Source organism: Lynx rufus, unplaced genomic scaffold, assembly GCF_022079265.1.
Source record: "Lynx rufus isolate CCGP_SWC_20201006 ecotype Redwood Valley unplaced genomic scaffold, mLynRuf1.p SCAF_11, whole genome shotgun sequence".
Lineage (NCBI taxonomy): Eukaryota > Metazoa > Chordata > Mammalia > Carnivora > Felidae > Lynx > Lynx rufus.
This window is the reverse complement of record NW_025814825.1, coordinates 38,733,182-38,760,398: the sequence shown is the minus strand read 5'-3', so window position 1 is coordinate 38,760,398 and position 27,217 is coordinate 38,733,182. Positions and strand designations below refer to the sequence as shown.

Genomic DNA, 27,217 nt, shown 5'->3' with positions numbered 1-27,217 from the left:
TGTTGTTAATTAATATATGTTTGTATTTTAATTTTAAGAAGTTTTTTGAATTATAAAAGTAACACATAATTATGGTAAGAAGTTCAAGCTGTATGTGGGGACAGAAAGGATTCTCTCTAAACAGAAGTATCAGCTGTTCACAGTTTCTCATATTAATTTCAGGAACTTTTCATGCATATGCAATAAAATATTTATGTGTGGCATAAGCCTTATTATTGTTGCATTGAGAGGGAGAGTGAGAGAGAGAAAGCTTGTGTATGCACAAGTGGAAGAGGGGCAGAGGGAGAGGGAGGGAGAGAACCTTAAGCAGCCTCCAAGTTCAGCCTGGAGCCTGACTTGGGGCTCGATCTCACAATCATGAGATCATGACCTGAGCTGAAATCAAGAATTGGATGCTTAACTGACTAAGCCACCCAAGCACCCCAACATAAGCCTTTTTAAATAACGTGTTCTACAGTTTGCTTTTTTTAATTTTACTTAATATATCTTGGACAGTTTTCTGTCTCTGTGCAAATAGTTCTACTTCTCAGTATTTTAAGGACATGCCATCATTTATATAACCTTTCACTTATTAATAAACATTAACGTCTATGTTTTTTTGCTATTACAACAATGCCGTAACTAACATTCTTGTATTCATTTATTCATTTACTCAAATATTCATCAGTATTTATTGATTTCTATGTGTGACATATTGTCGGAAGGACTAGGCATACATATCTGAAATATTCCCTGCCTGGTGAAACGTACAATCTAGTAGCTGAAATATATAGAATAAATGAAGAAGTAAATAGATAATCACAAACTGTGATAAGTGCTATGAGGAAAATGAAGTGTGCTGATGTAAAGTTAACTGGGAACACTTACCTAAAGGACTTTTTGAGAAATTGATATTTAAATTGGAACCCAGAGATGGTAGAGCATTTCAGGCATGTGGAACAGCATTTGGAAAGCCCTAGATAGAAAAGAACTTAGCATTTTCAAGGAATTGAAAAGAGGCTGTGGCTAAAAGGTGATGGATGAGAGAGTGGCATGAATCAACATTGGAGAGGTAGACAGAGACCAGTCATAAAATATCTTGTAAGCTATGGTAAGAAGTTTGGGTTTTATCTGAAATGTTATGGGAAACCACTGAAGAACTTTATTCAGAGGAGCAATGTGATTAGATATGGATATAGATATGGATAGATACCAATATAGATATAAATGATATATAGATATAGATATAGATATAGATATAGATATAGATATAGATAAGCCCACTCAGATACTCTGGAGAATAGATTGTAATGAGATGGGGTCAGGCCAGGAAGGAAACTATTTCAGTAGTGCAGGGAAGGTGATGATGGCGGTTTGGGCTAAGTAGTGGCTATTGAGATAGACAGATTCAACATATATTTAAATATAATGGTAAGTGAAATGGTAGAACTGCCATGAACAACAGGAGTGGATGTTGGAATCAAAGAAGAGAGTCCTGGACAACTAATGAGTGGTGCTTCCTCACTGTGTGAGGAAGAGTAGGGGAAGAATAAGTTTGCAGAGAAGGATGAATCAAGGGTCCTCTTTGAACATGTTAAGTTTGAGATGCTTCAGAGACATCCAAGTGGAGTATCAAGTATGCAGATGAATCATAAGTCTGGAGCTCAAAAGATGTTTGGACTGAAAATACAAATTTGTCATCATATTTAAAGGTGAGAGTATGAGGATTGACGACCCAGAAGAGAAGGTGGTTTTGAGATGATAGACAGAGGCTAACCTTCTTTAGGAGAAACAGCACTTCTGACTTTTTCAGGAAGGGAGTAAGATACACAGGCAACCCTGCATGGATTGGACGATGGGAAGAAAACGAGCTCCCAAATCATGTTTCCTTGTATTATTTGAAACATAAGGCAACATGATTGTCTGAGAGGAAGGAAAGTGAGTGGAGAAGAAGATTTGAGCAGAAAAGAAATGTACAAAATAGTCATCTCAGAGAATAGAAAAGCAAGCTTGACGAAGACACTAGAGAAACGTCATAGGATTACTGGTAGCACTGAGAGCACATGTGAGACAAGGGATCATATTAAAAGAGAAACCGTCTGCCTGAGTGTGTGCTTTCCTACAGCTACATTCAGCCATTCAGCTGCTTGGGTGCAAAAATGGAGAAGATGGGTGTTTAAGGATGTCTTTGTGTAGTGTAACTCTGTAGTAAAAATACCTAGAAATAAAATTACTAAGTCAAAGGGTACGTGCATTTTATTTATTTTTAATTTTTTTAATGTTTATTTTTGAGAGAGACAGAGCCCAGGCAGGGGAGGGGCAGAGAGACAGGTAGGCGCCGAATCCAAATCAGGCTCCAGGCTCTAGGCTCCAGGCTCCAGGCTCCAGGCTCCAGGCTCCAGGCTCCAGGCTCCAAACTGTCAGCCCAGAGGCCCACACAGGGCTGGAACCCATGAGCGTGAGATAATGCCCTGAGCCGAAGTTGGATGTTTAACCAAAGAAGCCACCCAGGTGCCCCAAGGGTATGTGCATTTTAAATGTTGACAGATATCACTACCAATCAATATATTAAAAACCACTCTTTTCAGCCTTGTTAGTCTATTTCAACAACACAAAAACAAAAGCACTAACTGGATAATAACTCAGAAGTTTCAAAACAGGCAGAAAAGTATAGTGCAATTTAAGGAGAAAAACGAAAAACTTACTTGCATAATTTATCTTGTATGTATGAGGTTGTTATTACATGTGTGTTGGTTGAGTAAATGGTGTGTGTGTGTGTGTGTGTGTGTGTGTGTGTGTGTGTGTGTCTTTGAAAATGGAAGGCGACCTACCCTGTCCTGAGTGGACCTAAAAACATCATGATTGAGCCCGGAGTGTACCATAAGCGGTTTGCGGTTGTTCCCACTGGTTTTTCATAATGTCTTCCCGCTGTGCAAGTCTCTATCAGGGAAACAGAGTGGTCTGGCTAGAGATGGTTGGGATTTGCTATTAGTGGGGTGGAGCTGTCAAATTTATATGGCTTTTTCTTCTAAAATTATATGGCCTTCCTTTTTCATTCACAGTAACTGTGAAGCTCATTTGGGGCTGTTGCATCCCAATCACTTGGCTCCCCAAATCCTAAAGAATGCACAACACGTTGCTCAGAGGGACTAAACTTCCGGCTGACACGTCAGATGGGAAATTCCCAGTGGTTTGGTCCCAAAATTCTTTCTGGGTGTCCACATTTTCCATAGTTCTCTCCTTTCACTTACCAGTCAAAGGTTATTATAACTAATTGGGTGTCTGTCCTCCACTGACTCTCACAGGTTGATCGGCACACACTTAGCTCCACTGATGGAATCACCATGTGGCCTGGGGAACAAGTGTTGATCAGAGGACCGTCCGTCCTCTTGCTCTCTGACTTTTTTTTTTTTTTTTTTGAATTCCAGCTCTGCCTCCGGAAATGTCCTCTAAAATTCACATCATATGCTTTTTTTGGTAAAATGACATGACTCAGAGAATGCATCTAGAATTCTATCTCATAAAGCTCAGCTTTCAAAACTTAAGTGTGTTGAATCAAAGCCAGTCAAATGAACTAAAAGCTGGCTGGGGGAAGACAAACACTGGAGAGTGATGAGTGGCTCTGGGCTGAACAGAGGGATGCCTGCTGTGAGGCTGTCAGGGAGGAGGAACCATTTCATTGTTACCCTTGCCTCTCATCATCATTGGGCCATCTAGAAGGCTGATGTTGAACCCACCTTAATGATAATGTAGGTGATGCTAAATTTAGAGGCATTCCCCAAGGCATAGAAATGTAGGTGGAAAGCCCACAAAAGAAAAAAATGTTTTTGCCAAAGTTGCCATTGCTGCAATAGAGCGTTCAGAGATCACCTGACCAGGCACTATATCCACCTGTCCCACCCCTGAAGGGCCTCTGCTAAGCAACTCGGGAGCTTGAAGATATGGTTTATTTTACCGTCCACGTACGTTCATCAGCTGTGTAGCTGCAGATACCTTCCCCAGGAACGACCATAGGATTCAGAGGTCCAGTTTTAAAATATGCTGGGCACTGCAGTGGCCTTGTGGCAGGAGATGGGTTAGTTATTCACACATTCTTATTGAGTGCCAGCTTTGTGCTAACACTGTGCTAGGTTCTGGCAATATGGCTATCATGGAAACAGATATGGCTTCTTGCTCTCAAGAAGCTCAGAGTCTATCTTGGGGAGAGACAAATAACAAGTAACCAGATAAATAAAATAATTACTACAGATTGTGAGAAATGCAATAAAGGTTTGGAGAAATCTGGTGAAGGGACTATTTCAGATGAAGTGACAAAGATAGATCCCCGCAGAGGAACTTAAGCAGAGACCTGAAGGATGAGAATGAGGTGGCCTCAAGAACAGTTGGGGGCAACACTTTCATGCAAGGGCCCTAGAAGGAAGCAGTCTGGAGGATTCATGGAGCGGAGAAGAAAGCTAAGTATGGTAGTGAGGTAGGAGAAGAGGGATGTAAAGGCAGCTGGAGAGCTAAGCAAAAGCCAGATCATGCAAAGCATGAGGACCACCATGAGGAGCTCGGGTTTTAGTCTAAGAGCAATGAGCAGCCACTGAAGGGAACTGTTATGACCCGACTTAAGTTTTAGGAGGGTGACTTGAACTGTTCTGTGGAGAACAGATAGCAGGGAGTCCAGAGCTGGGGCAGAGAGCCTAGAGAGATGCTACTGTGGACCAATGAGAAACTGTGATGGCTCAGACAAGGGTATTGGCAGTGGCAGTGAAGAGCACAGATGGGGAGAGATGAGAAATACAGTAGGAGGTAGAAATGAAAGGCCATGTGAATGGATCAGATGGGAGGGAGGAAGGATAACAGAGGAACATTTTTTTTTAACCTTCTGCCTCCTTTTATACAGACTCCAAGATAGCAGTATCCTCAATCACATCAACACTGTACAAACCCCAGAATGGGTTTGAGCTCTCCTAAAAACATGTTTCCATCCCTCCCCAAGAAAGGGTGGACTGGCTGAACATCTTTGCAAGGGCCTTGAATTAATATTAGCACAGTTGGACACTGGGCCCTCTTCTAGAATGCTAGGCCCCAGAAATTTGTACCACCTTCACCTCCCCCAACCCCAATGAGCCCTGATCCTAATCTAGACATGACCACATGAAGGCAGGCCTTCACCATCATTCAATTTTATGGTTAAGATTTTCTCTCCGGGCCTCTACCCTGCATTTATTCCTATTTGGAATTCCCAACCCACCCTTCTTCCCATTAGTGTCATCTGTAAACTTAATGATGACCATGTTCTGTATTTTAGCCCCCAGGTCCTTTAGAAACATTGTTCTCTGTATTTATTTTTGAAGTCATGAGCAGATGGCCATTCTGCATGAACACAGGCACTGAAATCTGAACCAAGGAAATGTGATTTTGGAATGAGACTGGTTCCCCATGACTAGTACTAAACTTTATGCTATAGAGTTTAATTTAATATTGGAGTTAGTGTTGTAATCAAAATAAAATTTACAGCAGAGTTGATCTGATACATCTAATAATGTGATTGTTATTATGCTGTGAGAGAAAGAACATTTGTATAAATGACTTATACACATTACTATTTCACAGCCCCACCAAAGATATAGTTTTATTATAAGAATTTTCCTTGTCACCCATGTGAATACAAACTCATGAAAGATAAAGATTCTATCTAGACTTTAGTTCTAATCATTGTACTCACAGGGCTGAGATTTCCCTTGATATACCCAGTCCTCTGCTATACTTACACCTACACCCAGGCCCTTAAGTTTCCACATCTAACATACTAGAAGACTAGAAAGAGCAGAAACTCTAGCTTCTGGGGCTATGGACTTTTTGCCTGAGGTATGATGACAATCATCATATTCCTATTCTGTGGGGTGATTAAGGGATGTGTAATGTTGGAAATTACATCGTAGACAACGCATTCTTAGACAATTCTGCATGTAATTTTGCCTTGCACCCACGAAAGCATCCAATCTACAGAAGAGTTACATCAAAAATTTTATGTTGAAACATTATTTATGGTCAGTATTGAAAGATGCCAAACACCACTTCCCTTGTGCTGCCAAATTTGGAAATTCTTTTATGGAGGTAAAATGTTGAAGAATCTTTCTACCAGTCTTGTCCTTCTGAGTTTAAATGCTCCTCAGCCCAGCCCACCTCCATGTTTTCCCACAGGTAGCCCACCAGTCTCTCTCTGGTTATTGGATTCCTACCCTGTTATTTGGGATATGCCTGTGAAATACATAAGAAGGGGATATTGCAGTGCTGCAGAGTTGTTAAGAAAAGTGAGGACTGATCATGCCACCTGCCTAATTTGCAGGAACCCACGCAAAAAGAAAATATGGAAACTCAACCGAAAAAGTGCCATTAAACATACTAAAATATAAAGCTTTTTTCCTTTCTGCCAGTCTCTCTTCTGAATTACAGTATCTTTTATTTGCTATTTAAGTTTTTCTAAGTAAAGAACAATTAAAATTTTAAATAATTAACATGAGTTTTGCCATTTATCTTTCTATTGTGTATGTGAGACTTAAGTGCCAATGTAACAGCATTTAAATTGCAAGAAATTGTATCAAAATTGTACAATTTGTATTTCATAACTTGTACATGCAAATGTATTTTGTTCTTTCAAAACAATGGACACATTGCATAAAACACACACTCACCTTGCACTCATTTCCAGACTCAATGAGCTCCCACATATCATGATCTACCCAAATTCTGTGCTCATTGGGCATTGTAAACACTTTATGTCACTTGGGTAGCAAAGAACTACAGACACACATATTGTGCATTTCTCCTCTGCTCATGTGCATGCTCCATTGCCTCATTAGGCTTTGCTCACAAAACACAATTTCAAAGACAAAACTAAGAATTTCAAGATGGCAATGGTAGAGCATGAAGCCAAACACAGGGCTCTTTTGAGCACAAGTCCCTTCTGAACATGGGGTCTTGTGCAGTTGCATAGATTGCATGCCCATGAAGCTGATCCTGGGACTGAGAAGGGGTAATAGGATTGGGTAGTTGAGAGAAGGCAGGTGGAACAGAACCTTGACTCTGCCAGAAGAAATCCCTAACTATGTTATGAAAGGCCCCTAACCTATTGGATTTCTGGTTCAGTCTCTATCAGTAACACCCGGAATTTTTGTTTATATCTTTGGCTAAGGGGGTAGAGAAGAGAGGAGGGAGTTCTGCCAATTTTTTCATTATAGTTGACACAGAAACTTCACTGAGGTAGAAGGGAGAGACCAGATAGTGAACCTATATGACACAGATTTTAATTCCTAATCATAAGGGAAACTTTTAAATGCATTTTCTGTGTCCCACTTATACTTTTAAAACAACTGCTGTCACTTAAAACTAAGGAATAGTAATCAGAGAAAAATAGAATAAAATTTTCCATCCAGCTTGTTTTGTGTGGAGAATTTGACTTTGTGCAATTCAAGACTTAAGTCAGTGTGCTTTTGCAAATGTCAGAATTATCAAATTATGTAATGAGATTTATAATAATGTCTTCATTCAGGGTTCAATAAGCTGTTTTCCAGCTGGCAATTTTCTGGAATTGGACTTGCCTTTGAACTTTGAAATTTTTGCACATTTCAGAAAGTCCATATTCTATTTCTTACTAGGTTTCTGTGCCAACGTTGCTATTCTTTCCAGCTTCTCCGTCAACTAATATTTCTTTATTCAAAGTCTATAAAACCCCATAAATGAAGGTCTTCAGGTTTATAATGATTGATTTCCAATATGTGAGAGTTGTGTTTGAAAATATCAAATATCAAATATAAATATGAAAATATCAAATAGTTACTGAGTTGGTAGTGTGGTTTCCCATTTGCACTTATTAAGAATGGTAATATATATTGGTAAAGTACCTGTTCCAAAGTGTTCCTGTCGCTAACCCTCAGTAACTCCCTGAATAGTAAGGATAAGGTAATAGATAGAGATAAAAATCTTTTCCAGTGGTTCTGTACTGTGCCCAACCAAGAGAACTGCTTGTTGACCCTGGTCATAGAAAAACATCCAGATAGGAAAAATTGAGCCAGACTGCTGTATGGATGACCACTTTAGTTGATTTTATTCCTAGTAAGTATATTTTCTGTTGAGAATGATCCAACTTGGCAACATGGGTTTGCCAGTTAATTATCAATCCTCCACTTTACTTGATGTCAACAAAAATGGTCACCATAATGAGAACTATACTCAAGGTACAGGATAGATGCAGGTCTCCTACCTTTTCTCTCTACTGCCTCTGTCTCCTCTAGATTCCTCGATGGAGGTGGGTTTTATTCCATAAGATCTATTTTCTCACAACCTGGAACTGCCTCACACACTGCTTTTCACAAATAGCAAAGTACCTACCAGCTTCCATTATAAGATATGGAGTACAGAAAGATTCTCTGTCCCTCCCCAGCTTGACTCTATCTATTCATATTTCTACACATATGCCCTGACTTTGGGATGCAGTAAATGCACTTTGGTGACTGTAAAGTTAACTATACTTTTAAAATCACATAAAGTCTGATATCAATGGAAATATCCTAAAAACCATTAGATATACAGTTTCTTCTTAAAAGATGGATCTTACCCTGAACCTTGAATCTCACTTTATTGGGATGTTTGGATCCACTTGAGTGTGGGTCTTGTAGAGCAGGATCTGGAGTCCAGACAACCTTAATGGACCCCATAAAAGCACAGTCAACATATTCATATTCTACACTTAAAAAAGTAAAATGTGAGGTTATTTGGGACAATTTCCTGAAAATCAGTTCTTAAATTTCTCCATAGATGTTCTGAGGGTCTAAAAGCTGTGGTCTGCCCAGCAATTTAACTGCTGCTCAGGAGCAAAGGGAGACATGGAGGGACCAACCTAGTTGTCTGCAGCCAGCATTTCTTTTCTCAGGAAAGACCCTGAACTCAGAAGTGCCTCAAGCATAGAAAACCCTTCTCCAGCATTCAGAAAAAGTAAGGAGAGCTAGCCCCTTCTCCTCACACCAGTTGAGTTCTGGGCATATTTGTCGTGTAGACAGTGGATTGATAGACAGAAGTGCTTCGGCCATGCTTTCCCACCAGTTACACATTGTAGCCATTTCAGCTGCAGCCATGCGTGCCGGATTGAATTAAATGCTTTTTAAAAAGTCTCCAAAGCAGGAAAACATCTTTCTCTGACTGGTATTTTTTTTACATATTTGTTAATGAGTGTCTGCACAATAAAGATGTGGTCTGTAGCTTGTTTTCCAGAGAGAAATCCAATTTGGCTCTCATGGATATTGCTGCTACTCAGATATAGTTTAAGTCTTTAATTGAAGCAGCTGCAAAATAGCTTGTGGACAATGCACTGTTCCTGCATGGGCTTTCCTGGAGCTGTCTGGGTGGAGACCACCTTCACTCTTGTGTTCTGAATCCCCTGAGCTTGTCAGAGTGGCTGTCAAAAAAAATGTCTCCTCTGGGGCTGGTTGACCCTGCCGTTGGCCTGTGAAAGCTGTGATTAAGTCTGTGGCTGACTTCACAGACTTGATTCTTCTCTTTGTAGTCAGAAGGGGGCTAGCATTATGCCACTCTGCACAAAGAAACAAACCAACTTTTCTCCAAATGCCCTTCCAGAAATCTCTCCACTGGCTCAGGTTCTGTAGCCTGCCTAGAAGGCAGTGTATTCTTATAAAGTCTCTTCTATAAGCACTAAAATGCACTTAACTTCTTGACCTGTACAAGTATGTTGGGTACAGAAAAGTGTTGGTGGTAAAATAGGGCAAGTTTGGGGAGAGAGAAGATCTGCCCCAGGCCACAGGGGCTTGCATCCCTCTGCCTACCAACACCCAAAGGATGAGGCAATTAAGGAAGGAGAAGTGGGACCTCAGAGTTAGCTCAAAAAGTTTAGTTAGAGACCAGGTAAACTATGAGCTCTTCAAGGTGTGAAAGTGTGTCTTCATTGTTCCTGTTTGTCCAGTGTATCACAGGCGCTCAGTAAATATTGACTGATGGTGATGATGATGATATCTAAACAAAAGTCCTTCTATTACCTATTCATTCATTTTTAGTGAAGGCAGGACCTTGTCTCTGGCCTGACTCTTTAAAACTTCAGTGCACACAGGTAACGCACCCATAGCTTTTACATAAAAGTGCTGCTACTTTTAACCTTTGTCTTTTTTACCCACTTTTTCTTTCTATCTTGTTCCTGCATTTTCTCCTTATACCTTATCCTCTACTTGTTCTCATTTGATCGGTTGCTTATTTGAGTTCTGTCTTATCCACCTTGGGCCTTGTTTTACCCATCATTCATCCTTTCTAGAATATATTTGATATAATAGATATAATAGGTATTTACAGAAAATTATTATTAATAGTAACATCAGCTAGTATTTTTCACTGTCTACCACTCACCAGGCACTGGGCTGATCCAAAAGACCAAAATTCTTTTCGTGCATTAGTCTTATTAATCCTTACAACATCCTTATGAGGTAGGTGCAAGTATTATCCTATTTTATAGATGATGATCCTAAGGTTTGAAGAACACGTAACTTGCCCAAGGTAGTAATCTCACCTAGGAAGTAGTAAAGTTCAACTAGAACCCCAATCTGACTTCAGTTACTGCCACCCACAGTATATCTTGCAAAATGAAGCCAGAGAGGCATCCTGAGTGAAATAAAACTTCTGTACCCACAGCCCTCTCACCCTGTGGGGACACTCTTCCTGATAAAGCCCACCCACTCAAGCCCAGTCTTCCCTTACTGCCTCACAATTTGCTTCTGACCAGTCCAGGACAAAGCTATAAGTACATTCAAGAGCCTTCCCTGATTATCCCAGCATGACTTCACCACCTGCCCTCACTGTGCTTTGAGAAGAGCTGAGGGAATATTCTGGGGCACTAGACACTGAGACAGAAGCTTTCTCTTACTCCTATTTTCTGGGTCGTAATCCAAGACCAAGAGGAGAAAACATTTATGAGAAGAAACTGGTTCTGCCTGCCAGGACTGGGCCAGGCACTGCCCCAGGCTCATCTCCTCCTGAATTTTCACTGTGATCGAGCAAGGAAGGTTTTCATGGTTGAGGAACCTGCAGCTTAGAGTAGTTGAGCGACTTACAGTGAACACAGATAGATGAGTTTTACCTGGAGTTCCAGTCCAGGGTGCCTGACTCCAAAGTCTAGGCTTTTCTGCCTCTGATAAGAGCATACCCGAGGGTCCAGGAATCCAAAAGTGGTTCAGGGAGCCAGCTCTTTTGCAAAGGCAAAGATTGTAGCACAAGTTTCCATGCTTGGAAACATCATTTGAGTGGGGTGAATGGAAGGAAAGTTCTTAAATGATCATTAACAAGATATTAGACATTCTTACATACCACCATCATAGATAAAGTGCAAGGTTAATGGGATGCCTCTTAATTCCACACCACATACATAAACAAGAAGCATGAATGTGTCCACAATATATTTATGAGATAGTCTATGAAATCTGGGGCTGCACCAGTGTTTTCCACTGGCCGTAGTCTAGGTCAGTGGTTTGCCAAATGAGGGAAGGTGATTTGAACCCTGAAAGGAGACTGGGCAATATCTGGAGGCATTTTTGTTTGCCACAACTGGAGGAAGGGTGTGCTACTGGCATCTGGTAGTTGCAGGCTAGGGATGCTGCTGAATATCCTACACTATGTAGGACAGCCTGTCCCAAGAGAATTATCAGGCCCAGAATACCTGTAGTGCTCAGGCTGGAATCCTGCTCTGTTTTGGGGTCAGGGAAATGGTATGATTTCTCCAGATCCCTGGGATCCTAGATAAGGGATTATTCCTAGTATATTCCACTGCATCATGGATAAAAAGTTACTTCCTAGGACCAGGAATCTGTCTGAAAAAACTCACTGTTTTTTCCTTCACTCTCATATTCTGCCACACTCACCACACTTCCAGATGTGGGAGAGGGGCGTTCCCCCATACCAACCAATTATCTGACACCAGCTAGGTATCCTACAGCTCAATTTCATTCCGACACTGTCTACTTGGAATAGCATCAGGTCCCACTAAGGCTCCGTCACACAAGACTTCGCCACTTCAGATGCCAGTTTTAAATCCCAGGTTGTCCCTTGTACTTTGACCAGCAGCCTGCTATAAGTCAGGGTTCCTGTGACTGTCTCCTCAGTTTGCTAAAACAGCTCACAGAACTCATGGAAACACTCTCTTAGGTTCACTGGTTTATTGTGTAATAAAGAATATGATAAAAGATAGAGATGAACAGCCAGGTGAAGAGATACATAGGGTGAGGTTCAGAAGAGTCCTGAGCATAGGAACTCTGTCCCTGTAGAGCTGGGGTACACCACCCTCCTGGCACATGGATGTGTTCACCAACCCAGAAGCTCTCCAAACCCTGTACTTTGGTGATTTTTATGGAGGCTACATCATGTAGGTATGATAAATTGTTAATTCAATTTCCAGCCCCTCTCCCCTCTCTAGAGAATGGGAAAGGGGATGCGGAAAGTGTCAAGTTTCTAATCAAGCTTTGTATTTCCAGTGACCAGCCCCCACCCAGGACTCCAATAAAAGTAGCCTCATTAGAACAAAAGATGCTCCTATCACCCAAGAAATTACAAGGGATTTAGAAGCTCTGTGTCAGGAACTGGGGTCAAAGACCAAATATTAGCAGGAACCAAAGGTAGAGTCAAATATATATATATATATTTCATAGAATCTCTCAGAAAATCAAGGAGAACCCAGTGAAATTTAACAAATCCTGCTGAAAATCAGAGAGAGTTCTTAATCAGTTTTCTGTTTGCTGGATCCCAACCTAAATTGAGATTTTTGACAGCCTGCTCCTTTCCTCTTCATGCAGTGCTCAATTGATTATAAAATTTGTCCCAGCTTAGTTCTTCATATTCCAGACCTTTTCTCACCGTGAGGAGGTCTGGAAAATGCCCTTCACATCTGGGTTCAAGCTCTGCTCTAAGCTTCTAAGTGCAGCAAGAGGAGCACAGGGCATCTTGGTGGGCACTTCAGGTGAGGAGGAGCGTGTTTACTTCTTGCCTTGCCCTGCACCTAATTTAGCCAGTGAAGCGTGGCTGCTGTTCACTAATTCTCATCGAAGCTTTCAGAGGAGGAGAAAAGATGGGACTGATTTTTATCTCCATGCAGCAATGGCTCTGAATTTTTAAGGACGCTTCACCGTGAATTCACTAATCAGTAAGATAAGATGCTTTCCCCCTTTGGCTGCACACTGACAACTTACCCGTTTGATCAGGCTGGCACTTTTAATTATAATAACATTTTTAAATTATAGATTCAGAGAGCTGCAGTAGTGAGTTCTACCCACATAATTTTAGTACATTCATTCATTCATTCATTCAACAAATATTTATGAAGCACTTACTAAACACCCAGACACCGTGCTAGTGCTGAAGCTACCGCTCCAACCCTTAGGTGCACTGCTGTATATCTCTAAGCCTCAGACCCTCACCTGTGAAAAGGAAAAATAATAGTGCTTCCTCAGAGGATTCATTGGCAAATTCAGGGAGATACTACATGTGAGACACATAGTAAGCACTCAAGAAATCGTGGACCTTGTGGTGAAAAACATGAACCCTGATCTCACCGAAGGGTCCAGTGGACAATACATACAAGTCATTAGGCAATTAGCATACATTGGGAAAACTGCTATAAAGAGGAACTGCAGCATTCACAGGATCACATACAAGAGAAAACCTAACCTGGACTCGGGGCTTCAGAGAGGCTTCTAAGAGGAAATTTAGACAAAAACCCAAAGAATGTGAAAGGGTTAGCCAGGCAGGGCCTAAGAGGAAGGAGTACTCCAGTGAACAGTGCTTCTAAAGGCCCAGAGGTGTGGAGAATGGACCTTTCAAGGAATTGGATAAAAGAAGATAGCATTACTCAGAGATAGGTTTTGTTTTCATTTAGGTGTATATCCTTCAAGTTTAACTCCACAGAGACAATTCCCCTCAAAAATGGGATTGCCCTATGTTAGTGTCTGCTCTTTTTTTTCAAGTTTTTATTTAAATTCCAGTTGGTTAACATACAGTATAATATTAGTTTCAGGTGTAGAGTTTAGTGATTCAACACTTACATACATCCAGATGGCCAACAGACACATGAAAAGATGTTCAACATCACTCATCATCAGGGGAATACCAATACCATCAAAACTACAGTGAGAGGGGTGCCTAGGTATCTCAGTCGGTTAAGCATCTGACCCTTGATTTTGGCTCAGGTCATGATCTCATGGTTTGTGGGATTGAGCCCTGCATTGGGCTCTGTGATGACAGCATAGATCCTGCTTGGGATTCTCTCTCTCCTGTCTCCTCTTCCCCCACTTGCATGCTCTCTCTGTCTCTAAAACAAAAACAAAACAAACAAAAAAACTACAGTGAGATATATCACCACTCACACCAGTCAGAATGGCTCAAATTAACAACATAGGAAACAACAGGTGTTGACAAGGATGTGGAGAAAGGGGAACCTTCTTACACTGTTGATGGGAATACAAACTGGTGCAGTCACTCTGGAAAACAGTATGAAGGTTCCTCAGAAAGTTAAAAATAGAACTACCCATGATCCAGCAATTACACTACTGGGTATTTACCCAAAGGATAGAAAAATACCAGTTTGAAGGGATACATTCACCCTGATGTTTATAACAGTATTATCAACATTAGCCAAATTATGGAAAGAGCCCAAATGTCCATCAACTGATGAATGGATAAAGAAAATGTAGAGTGTACACACACGCGCACATGCACACATGCACGCGCACACACACACACACACACACACACACACACATGAATATTATTCAGCCATAAAAAAGAATGAAATCTTGCCTTTTGCAATGGCATGGATGGAGCTAGACAGTATTATGCTAAGTGAAATAAGTCAATCAGAGAAAGACAAATACCATATAATTTCACTCATTTGTGGAATTTAAGAAACAAAACAAACATGGAGGAGGGAAGAGATGAAAAACCAAGAAACAGACTCTCAACCATAGAGAACAAACTGATGGTTACCAGAGGTAGGGGGATGGGTTGAAAAGGTGATGGGCATTAAGGAGGGTACTTGTGATGAACATGGGATGTTGTGTGGAAGTGTTGAGACTGCTCTTTTTCTATACACTATAATGAACATCTTTTGACATCATTAATTGTTCTTCTAAAATATAATTTTTAGGGACCGCAAAATATCCATAGTTCGATCTATATCATTTTTTTTCAGTAATTTATTTATTGAACTTTTAATTGTTTTCAGCTTTTTTTCCCCATTAAACATAATGCTGTGATGATCACTGAACTAGTTAAGATTCTTTGGCCATAGGAAAAAGAGGGAAGGAAGAAATCTAGGGAACTTAAGCAGAGAAGAAATGGGGTAGATGAAAAGCTGAAGCACACAGCTTAGAAGGGATGGAATCCAGGACAACATGGAACCCAGGTGGCAGCACAAATGACACTCCATAGAATAAATGGCATGTTTGGCCATACCATTCAGTTGCCAGACTTCCCTGGAGAGAAAGTCCAACTGGCGTAATAAGATCATTTAGTTTCCTCAAGGAGAAACAATTATGGCCGAGTCATTTCCCAGTAGAAATCCAGATGCTGTAATCAGAAGGGGGAGGAATTTAGGGCACAAAACCAACAATGGCTACTGCAACCATCTTACAGACAAATCTTTGCACATATTATGATTATTTCTTTGGGAAAAGTGGAATTGTTGGGTCAAAGGGTATGCAGCAATTTGAGACTCGGATGCACATTACTGCGTATTCTCAAGAAAGGTTATTTCTGGCAATTAATTTTTTTTTTCATTCTGGCAAAATATAGAGAACATAAAATTTGCTAATTTAACCATTTTTAAGTATGTAGTTCATTGTCAATTCACAATATTGTGCCACCATCTCTGCTATTTCCACAAAATTTTCATCACTCTGAATAGAAATCTGTACCCATTAAGCATTAACTCCCCATTCTCACCTCCTCCACCAGCCTCTGGTAATCTCTATTCTACTTTCTGTATCTCTGAATTTATTTACTCGAGATATTCATGTAAGTGGAATCATACAATATTTGTCCTTTGTGTCTGGCTTGTTTCACTTAGCACAGTGTTCCCAAGGTACATCCACGTTGTGGCATGTGTCAGAACTTCATTCCTTTTTATGACTGAATAAGATTCCATTGTGTGGATATATCACATTTAATTCATCTGTGAATGGACGCTTGGGTTGTTTTCACCTTTTGGCTATTGTGAACAATGCTATAATGAACTTTCACTTACAAGTATCTATCCAAGTCCTTGATTTCAGTTCCTTGGGGGTGTATACCTAGGAATAAAATTGCTGTGTTGAGGTAATTCTATGTTTAACTTTTAAGCTTTTGAGGAACTGCCCAACTGCTTTCCACAGTGGCCGCACCATTTGGCAATTCATGTTTAATATTAAACACTAGGAAATGTTTCAATGACATGCTGGACTTTCATGATCTGACTATCAAAGTTGTTGAAATAAGAACAGTTTAAATGCATATTTTGCCAAAAATAACTCTCACTGAAAGCATATAATTTGGCTTCTTTTTACAGCAAACTTCTCAGTTCTTCCCCTGGCATTCTGAAGCCAGACAACATCACCTACTTATCTCAGTGAGCAGATTCAATACAGACCGTTATAATTCTTTGTGCAAGCTTATGATTGCTTGCACCTGAAGTATTCCTAGAATTCTGATTTCATACCCCAGTACTTCTGGTGCCGCTTGAGTGATGACCATCTGGGCTGCATTTCTGGTTTGAAGGTTTCCTGGGTCTTGATTCCACCCACTTCTCTGGTTTGGGCATCATACCCATTGTAATGGGCTAGAAGTTCCTCCCTGCTGCCACTGACTGCACCGCAGAGCCCCAGCTCAGCCAGTGCTTCCTCCTACCCTTGCTTAGGTCTAGGATTGATGGGGCTGAGTACAGACAAACTGTAATTTGTTTCAAAGTAGATTAAAGTCCGGCTGTAGATAAGACTGAGTAAGAGGAGCAAGGGGCAAGGAGCCAGAACCAGGGGAAGAGGGGTACTTCTAGGCCCTTCTAGTTCTACCTCTTCATTGAGCATTTTTATGTTCTAGGTGCTGTGTTAGGCTTGGGGACACAACTGTAAGAAAACACAGTCCCACCATCATGGAGGTCATAGTCTAGAAGAGAAGAGACATATGAATCAGAAAATCCCATCCATAAATGTGTAAATACAAACTGAATCACGTGTCCTAAGAGAAACTATTTCTGTGGTTCTATGAGAACATATAACACAGAAATGTGGCTCAGCCTAGGCAGGGGATGGGGGTGGTCCAGGAAGTCTTCCCTGGGAAAGTGACCCTAAAGCTAACATCTGAGTTAAGAGTTAACAAAGTGTATGTGTGTGAGCTAGTGACCGCCCATGCAGGGGAGGTGTGTGTGGGATGGGGTTGGGAGGTAATTAGAGAAACCGGAAGGCCCTGTCTGAGGTGGGAGGTAGAAAAACATCAATGTCCTTGAGCACAAAGGGCCAGGTAGATAAACGCAGGGTGGTAAGGGGCCAATTCAAGTTAAAATCACAGTTTTAGCCACTGGTCTCTAGCCATTTGATAGTTGTGAGTAAGGTGGTAAAAAAATTGATTGGAGGGGATTTCATTCCCTCTAGGGAGAGCATCAGGGAAAATTGTAGCTTTTAGTATTTCCAAAGATGCTTTACTCACATGGAAACTTTCTGGATCTTCCCTGCAGCTCCCTCTCTGTGGAGGAAGTTGGAGCAGCAGGGTTCTTTCCCTTACATGTGAGCTCTGGCATGCCGCCATGTCTAATGCAAACATCCACGGTGATGTTCCACTTCATTTCTTCATGGCTCTCTAAGGTCAGATATCTAGATGAAGGTGGCTATTGGTATAGCATTTGTGCCCACTAGGACTTAACTAGGTTTTTGTGACTTTGGAAGTCAGACAAGAGGCTCCATGAAGGAAAAATATTTGTCATTTTTTGTCACACTTCAGGGCATATATACCTCCCACAAGAAGAAAATACTGAGGTTAAACAAGTTTAGGCAGCTGCAGCATGGCCTGTCAGTGCCCAGGAAATCCATGGCCTTTGAACCTTGCAAAGTTATCATTTCATTCCCATTCTGCCTTGGAAGTCCCCCACATCAGCTTCAGGAAGTGAACTTTAATTTGATCATTCATTCAATCAAACATTTATTGAGTACCAATATCTATGTTCACTGGCACTGGGGATGCAAAGGTAAGCCTTGATCTGAATGAGGTTCCTTCCAACCTTCTTTAATCTCCCAACACACGCACACGTGCATACACACACATGCTCACAGCCCCTCAAATACACACAGCCAACCCCTCCCCCCACATACATACAAGTTATGTTTATGTTTTCTGGGCAACTTGCAATATAACTATGTACCTACTGGAATATAACTATTTTCATGAGGCTAGAAAAAAAATCTTTCAAGGAATAAAGAGAAGAAAAAGCAACATGTATTAAATACTTCATTTACCAGGCACTATGACAGATGTTGCCAGATATATTATCTCATTAAACCCCTACAAGGAAATTGAGGTTTAGAGATAATAAATTACTGTCCAGGATTTGAATATGTATCTTTCAACTCTAAGCAAATTATTTCACCACTTTTGTTTCTCTGTGAAGCTTTCCCTGAATCTCCTGGTTGTAAATAATTATTTCCTCTTCTGAACTCCCAAAGTATTACAGTGGTTTCTGCTCATGTAAAGTTTACTTTAGTCAGCCTCATTTTACAAAGAATTGTTTATATGTATCTTGACCACTAAGTTCCTTGAGGATGGGAAGTTGTCTTGTTCATCTTTGTATCACCCAGACTCAACAGAATACTTTGCAAGCCACTAATATGTGCTCAGAAAATGCTTGTAGAAGTAAAGAATGTATTCTTAGCTCTCACTTGATTGGTCAGCACCTAGGGCCACAACCCAGCACCCCCTTCCCACCCCTAGTGTATCATCAAAGGTGTCATGGTCATGCAGTGTAAATAACCCAGTCTACAAGCCCAAGACTCAATCCAGACCTCCATAACCAGCTGCCCCTTACCTCATTTTCAGGCTAGGGTGCACACTTCCCAACTACAGTCCACTCTTAGGAAGCCAGTCTCCTGGCTGAGGTCAATGCAAGTCCTGACTACAAGCTAGGGACTATCTGAGCAGAGAATTCTAGGGTCACAGGGACTCAGAATGTGGTTTAGAAAGAGGCATGGGCCCTTGGCTCTGTGGACTTCTTGCCCCATGGAGAAGGGTACTGCTGAAGGAGGACCAGACCTTGGCTTTCTAAAGCAAAGGTCCCCTTACCCAGCTTTAGGTTAGTGGAAATAGTAAATGTGAGAAATAGTGAGTAAAGTAAGTGAATAAAAACAGAACATTTCAAAAATGTGCATTGGACTTGTATGCATTAAAAGTGATAAAAAGAAACTTCAGAACTAAATTTTAGGGATGCATTAGGAAATATTTAACCAGTGCACATTTGTTAGGTATCACTAGCGCTCTGTTTGATTTTCTTTCAGGTATATTCTTTGGTGTATCCCTGGCAGAACTCAATGTCACTAAGCTTTTGCGCGCTGGGTTTGGGTTAGGAGGAGGTGGGGTGAGGGTAGAAGGGGTGGGGTGAGGCACTGCTCTTGTTGTCCTGCCATAGCCATCCCATCCTCTGGAATTAAGGATTTGAGCATTTAAAAAGCTCCAAATCCAGTTTCATGCTCATTCTCTGTATCCAATCAATCACCACACACAATCAATTTCATCTCTTAAATATTTCTCAAATCCCTCTTCTTCTTTCTAACTTCCTCACCTTAATCAAATGATCATTTTTCTTCTAAACTAACCTCCTGAATGGTTTTCTACAATCCATTTTCTGCACAGCTGTGAGGGTCAACTTGCTAAATGTAAATTGAATAATGTCACTTTTTCTGTTAAAATTCTACAATGGTTTCCCATTTATTTTAAGACAAAATCTAGAATCCTGAGATCTGCAAGAACTGGCTCTGCCGTCCTCATCTTGTAGTCAGTCCTGAGCTCCAAGCTGAATTGGTTTGCTTTCTGATTCTCAAACATTCCAAACCCCTCCCCATCTCAGAGACTTTGCATAACCTCTTTCTCTTGACCAAAACACTTTCAAGCCCCTCCCCTCTTTCCCTTAAATCTTAAATGAAGTCTCTCACTCCATGAGAGACTTCTTTCCTCACCACCCCACCAGGGCATCACAAGTTCTATTATATTAGGCTCATAGATTCCTCCACTACCATTAGCACTATTGAAATTAATTAATTGCCTAACTCATTGGCTTAAGGACTTCTTCTTGCTAGATATAAGCTTCATAATAGCAAGAACTGTGTTTGTCTTATTCACTAGTGTATATCTCCATGCCACTAATGCCTGGCATGGAGTCTTAAACATAGTGCACATTCCATAATTTAATTCTAGCACCTCCTGCAAGGAAAGGGTAAGTAGTCTTAGACCTCAGAGAACACACAGTTCAGTGATTAATCCAGTAAATTCTGCAAAATACTGTCAGTTTGTTTCTCTTTTCCCATTTGTTTTGGTTCAACTCACTCCATGTACTGCATTGTCTGGCTTTCAGACAACAATTGACTTTTTGACAAATAGTAAAGAAAAAGAAAAGATTTAAAACCTCTGTCTTTTTAGTGTCACCTGTTATTAGTTTTCCCTCTCCAGCTAATAAATGGACACTATTTTTCTTCCACCTCTTCTTATGTCTGATACACTTAAAGAATGTCTGTCTGTGTCTCTCTTTGTCTCATGAAAATTGCGATGCACTCCTTGCTTTGGATGTTTTTTTATTATTGACATAAAAAATTATATTAGTCTTTCTTCTTGATGACTTATTGTCTGAAAAGTTATGTTTATATTCCACCTTTCTTTCATATAATGTCTTTTTGTTGTTATTGTTGTTGTTAGATATGTATGTGCATTCTTTATTTTTTCCTGTCTATGCATAAAGGTAATTTTTTCTGCCTTTTCATGTCATTTCCTTAAGAGACATTCAGGAATCATTTCATTTGGTTAGTTTTATTTGTGATTATGTAAACGGCACATATTCATAGTAAAATAAAAGAAAGAGGAGAAGGAGGGAGGGACTATTGAAGGGAGGCAGGTAGGAAATATAGTTTGATCCTGCTGAGAGCTGGTGTACGTGAGGAAGACATAAACACAGAGACACAGGAAAGGTGGAGTTTTAAAAAGAGGTAGGATACACAGGGAAATGAGAGAAGATCAAAGTGAGAGAGGAGTCTGAAAATGGCACATGGAACTAAGTAAAGGGGAAATTTTCACATTCATCTTGGCTTTTAACCTGCCATCAACTGGCACCAACGCAAACCTCCATTACCCTGAGGGAAGAGGTGGTGGACTAGGAACACTATCACCATGAAGCCATCTCTCTATGGGCAAGACAATTCAAAGAGATGCCAGCCTATGGGTAGATTAACAAGGTCACCTTCAGAAGGGAGCTCTGGTAAGCAAATGCATCCATAATGTTCCTGTATTATCTCTTTAATATCTTACTTGGCACTTTTAAAAGATGATCAGTCCTACGTTACTTTTAAAGCAAAACAATATAATCAGCACCTTGATTCCACCACCCAGTCTCATGCTAAGACACGACTATCAGCCTCTGCATTCTCCCATTATGCCATTCCTCTGATTCCTCCTGCCCCACCCGACATGACCATTATCCTAAGTTTCATGTTTATCAATCTATTGCTTATACACCTATATACACAATGTTATTACAAATGTGTGTGCGCTTAAAATATATGTATGAGCTAAATGTAAAGAGGTTTAAAAAAAAAAAAAAGCAGACATTTGCCTCCAGCATCTGAGAAACACACAGCTATTGCCTAGATCACATGCTTTACCCAAGCACACTATCCTTGAATTCTGGGGGCTGGGTGGGGTGGGATGGGAGGTGGGGAAATGAAGGCTTTTGTCTACCCATGTACAGTTTTGGAAATGGAAATGAAGAGATCATCGCAAATAGTTTTCATAGAATACCAAAAGCAGAGAAAAAAAGGGAGAAAAGGAATATAGAAGCCCTTTGAAAGTGCTTTCTCTAGAAATGGAAAATCAGTGAATTTGCCAACAGGGCAAGTTTGGGGCTTAACACCAGATTCTCCTTATTGCTATGCTTACTACAAAATGGTTAACAGAAAACTCCTAAAAATAAAATGTTTCCTGATTTCAGTCTCTGAACTGAAAACATTTCCATGTTTTCTTCTCCTTTCAAGATTTGTTTTCATTGTGGAAGATCTAAGACACTTTCTTAATAGAAAAAAAAATTACATGACTGTGAACTTTGAAAGAAAGAACGAAACAAAAAAGAAACAAAGAAAGAAAAAAAATTACATAACTAGAAGGAGTTTATGTTTCGCTGCCTTTTGTATTTATGGATAAGAAGATTTAATATTATAAAAATGTAAACTCTTCTCATTTGAGCTGTAAATTCAATGAAATTCCAAAGTCCCAGCAGATTTTGTTTAGATATTTAACAATCTGATTCTGAAATGTCTGTGGCTGAGCAAAGGCCCAAGATTAGCAAAACCATTCCTGAAGAGTAAGATAGGAGGGGTTGCTCTACCAGACTTCAAGACATATATCAAACAATGGTAATTAAAACAGTGTGGCAGTGATACAGGACAGCAAAGAGGGATGGAATTGAAAGCCCCAAAACAAACCCATGAATATATGGAAGTTTGATATATAACACAGAGGACATTGCACATCATGAAAGAAAGAAGACACAATTTAATAAATGATGCTGATATAACTGACTACCCGCATGGAAAAATATGAAATTAGATACCTACCTAACACACCATACCCATAGATCAATTCCAGATTGATTAAATATTTAATGATTAAGAAAAAAACCTTCAAAAGTTATAAAAGAAAATATAAAATATCTATGAACCAGACATGAGGAAGGACTTCTTAAACAACACACAAAAAGAACTAGATTTTTGTGCAAAAATTAAGTCAGAAAATAACAGGTGTTGGCAAGGATATGGGTCAAGGGGAACTCCTACAGACACTGCTGGATGAAGTGTAAGTTGGAATAATTGAAGTCATTTTGTAAAGCAGTTTGGCAATTAACCTGTAAAGTTGAATATTTGTGTACTTGTGTATGACACAGCAATTCCATTCTTAGGTCTGTACTCTAGAACAGTGCTTCTCTCACTTTAGTAAATGTCAGAATCACCTGCAGAGCCCCACAGTTTGGGGGCCCCACCCCTGGAGACTCTGATTCAATAGGTCTGGGATAGAGCCTGTGAATGTGTATTTCTGAGAAGCACCTGGGTGCTGGGGCTGCTGCTGGTTTCCAATCACGATTGGAGCAATACTGCTCCAGATTTCTTCTCTTATGTCTTGGGAAACAGGAATAAGAATATTCAAAGCCACGATGTTCATAACAGCAAAAATCTGGACACAACCCAAATATCCATCAGCAGAAGAATGGATAAATAAACTGTATTAGGTTCACACAGTAAGGTATCATACAATATTGAAAATGAACAAATATTGAAAATGAACATATAACAACCTGGATAAATCTTAGAAGCATAATGTTAAGTGAAAAAGTATGTCACACAAAATTATATACAGCATGATACCACTTTTATAAGGCTAATAAATTAAATAATACATTGCTTTGGAGCAATTATATGGATAAAATTAAAATACGAAGCAAGAGAATGAAAAACACAAAAATGGAAAAGGGAAGAATCACATAACTAGATGCCATCATGTGGGTATTATGGTAGTTTTTCAGGTGGGTGGTGGGTTCTCATATGCTTCCGAACTCTCATGTAAGTTTTATGTACATGAAAAATTGTTGGAAACGATTTGATGAATTGATGGAAAATATATACATAGCACACATCAAATGGGAAAAATTTTTTAAATGAGTGCCAGTCAGGTAAGCTAAATGAGACAAGATTATAAGGAAAGTAAAATTGTAATAACAATTAAAATACTCATTGTACTTAGCAGATGACAGAAATGATCCTGGGGAAAATGTAGAAGACAAACCTGAGATGTCCTCTTGCAGAGTGAAAGCAAAAATGAAAAACAGTGAGAAAGGAGATGATAGAAGTGCAGGACTGAGGATGGAAGGCTAACAGATTCCTAAACCAAAGATTGGAACAAACAGAGAGAAAAAGAATTCAAAGCTATACTTAAAGAAAATTCTTACAGGTTAAAAAAAAGGCCTTAGTCTTCCTGAACAAAAGTACTCCCCAAATATCAGCAAATTAATGCGGAAATCCATATTGACATATTCCTGGTAAAAGTTCAGATATCAAGAATAAAACATGACTTCTATAAGCATCCTGGCAGAATATAAAAGAAAGAAAATAAACTGGCTAGATAAACATAGAATAAAATTCACACTAGCCTCAAATTTCTCTGTAACAACAAATGCTACAAAAAATGATTTCAAAGTTTATTTGGAAAAATAAGTGGATGTGACTAATTAAAAAAAGTTTGAATGAAGAAAGAAAAATTATGAATGAAATGAACTTGAAACTCTAGATACTGAAATGTAAACTATAATAATGAAAATGACATAAAATGGATAATATATTATATTACAAATTATAATGCATATATTATATATTTATATATTTTTACATATATATAAAAGTTGGTATGTGAGAAAGATGGGTTTAGGAATAGGTTATCAACTTTATGATGCTAAAACTAGTTGTAGACTAATTTAGAAAATAATTAGTACCATACAGCAAAATATTTTTCAATGAATTAAGAGGTTAAATTTTTAAATAATTATAAAAAGAACTAGAAGAAATATCAGTGAAGATTGATCTGATCCTTGTGTGAGGAAGGGCTTTCTAAAAATAAAAGAAGTGAAAGAAATCAAAAGATTGATATATTTTCCTATAATTTTTTTTTAAATTGGCCATGTCAAAAAAAATCATAAAAAGTGATAAAAAGTAAACTACAAATTTGGGTGGAATATTCGTTCCATATACATTCCAAAGATTCTTACTAATAATATTAAAAGATATATTATAAATCAATGTGAAAAAAGTGGATATCCCATTGGAAATTGGGTGACTATCACTTCATGAAGTTTACTTCAAATCAAAAATACAGAAATTATAGTCAAATAGGAGCAGATTGAACCGCGATTTTTTTCATTTATATGATTGACAATGATAAAATACTTGGCATTTTAAATATTAAGATGCCATAATTAACAGCCATTCTGAGGACACTTAGTATGAATTAAGGTAGATGGTTGGACAACGCTTAGAGCTCACTACTCAGGGCAGATTTAGAGCTATTCTGGTGGCAAAGGGGCTTTGAGACTTTATCCTTATTTATGCACTTCAACAGACATTTTTAGGCAGCTGACATTATAGATGACCACACTAGAGGGGGAAAAAAAGAGAAGATCATTAAAAGGTTTCTGCCTGGAAAGATGAAGGCTGAGAAAAGACGTGTGATGTCTTTAAGGCCTTGAGTAGCGTGAATGCACTGAATGGCATGATTATGGAATTCCAGAATTGGGAGGTGGAGAGAGAGGCGAGGAAGCCCCTAAACAAATTAGGAACCCCTTTTTTACATGACGAGTTATGAACACTGAAGTCATTGCCCCATAATTGGATATAAGAGCAAATACAAAACAAGTACAAAATACAAAATATATCTTGTATCAAGAGTAAAAACAAAATATGATAATAGCAAATGCCATGGAAATTAAGGCAGCAGTGAATAGGCATTTGTAAGTTCAAATATATGTGTGGGCCACAGATTGAATATTTATTAATCAGTTACAAATGGATGCTGGAATGGTTAAAAGCATCACATTCTTTTATCTTAGAATTATTCTTTTTATTTTAGAACTATTGAGAATGACCAAGGATTAGCACCATGGTTTGCAAACATTCTTCTGTTGGTGTTTCTGACACTGGAATCCAGAACCCTGGTCTTTTGCCTGGAGGACCTTCATCTCCCCTCACCACACTAACCGCCTTTAGTGACAATATTTGGAGGATGACATTTTGGATTCTCATATTGATGACAATTCTAAAGATTGGAAATCTTCTATTCTACAGATAAATACAGGTCATAGACCATTATGAAAGTAAAGTCATAGGAAAAGAAGGTTAAAAATGGAAGGCCATACCAGGTTATTATTTCATATGTGAAAAACTTTGATTCATTTGTTTTGTAGGCTGGTCTGAGTCCACCCCACTTACCCCATTTGGTCATTTGAAAAGGCCACTTGAGACAATGCCCATTTCATTATCAACCCAAGGTGAGCACTTCATTGGGTTGACATGCTTACAGGATTAGGGTCTCATTAGTTGTGGTTCACTGTACCCCTGGTAAGAAGTGGTTTCTGGTATTGGTATGTTTACTCAGGACACTCAACTTGTACCTTTCTCTGACTCTCCATCTCTCTGTTCTTCTCAGGACTACTGGCTCTCTCTCCTTTACAAGCGCCTGATTGGCCCCAAAGTCTTGGCTGTGCATGTGGCTGGGCTCCAACGGAAGCCACGGCCAGGCCGAGTGATCCGGGACAAACTAAGGATTTATGCTCACTGCACAAACCACCACAAGTAAGTCTTCAGGAAGATGTCACAGAAAGCCACTCACAAGGGGCTTCAGGCTTTGGGCCCCTCTTAAAATTCCATAACATTTGGGGACCCCTGTAAGACTTACTGTAAACTGCTTCTGGAATCGTTACTCCCGCTTTTTGCGGGTTTCATATGATCTCTGATAAAAAGCTTTTTTCCAAATAAACCATTTTCTCACTCTCAGAGGATTTATGCACAAAAAGTTCATAAAAATACATGCCATTTGTTCATTTACTTCTTCATCCAACAAATTTTTATTGAGCATTTTCTCTGTGTCAGTTGATGTAATGCCCATGAGGCGTTTTTTGTGTACCTATGCCTGAACCAAGGCTAGAGATATAAAATTTTTTCCCTCTGATCCACCGGCAGAGCTCGAGGAAATAAGTCTACATTTCTAAGGTGCATGCTTGAGAGCTGTACCACTAGGAAACTAGCCCTAGACCAGTGTGTCCCAAGCCGGAAGTGCCCAAAGGTAGTCATGCCATCTTTAGAACCATTTTCAGAATTTCAGAAATCTTTCCAGCTACTTTAAATGTTAAGAGGTTAATAAAATCTAGTCTTCCTTTTTTTACAGGGCTAGACTC

The 27,217-nt window shown here is 39.5% G+C and overlaps 1 protein-coding gene across 3 annotated transcripts in view; it reads left to right on the top strand.

Annotated features, from left to right (window-relative positions):
* HPSE2 (heparanase 2 (inactive)) overlaps positions 1-27,217 on the top strand; it is a 670,247-nt gene that overhangs the window by 615,889 nt on the left and 27,141 nt on the right. For all 3 annotated transcript variants that reach the window (XM_047072673.1, XM_047072672.1, XM_047072671.1), the window contains one exon: positions 26,470-26,615. In XM_047072673.1, coding sequence (XP_046928629.1) covers positions 26,470-26,615 — 146 coding nt within the window. The remainder of the gene's footprint in view (positions 1-26,469; positions 26,616-27,217) is intronic.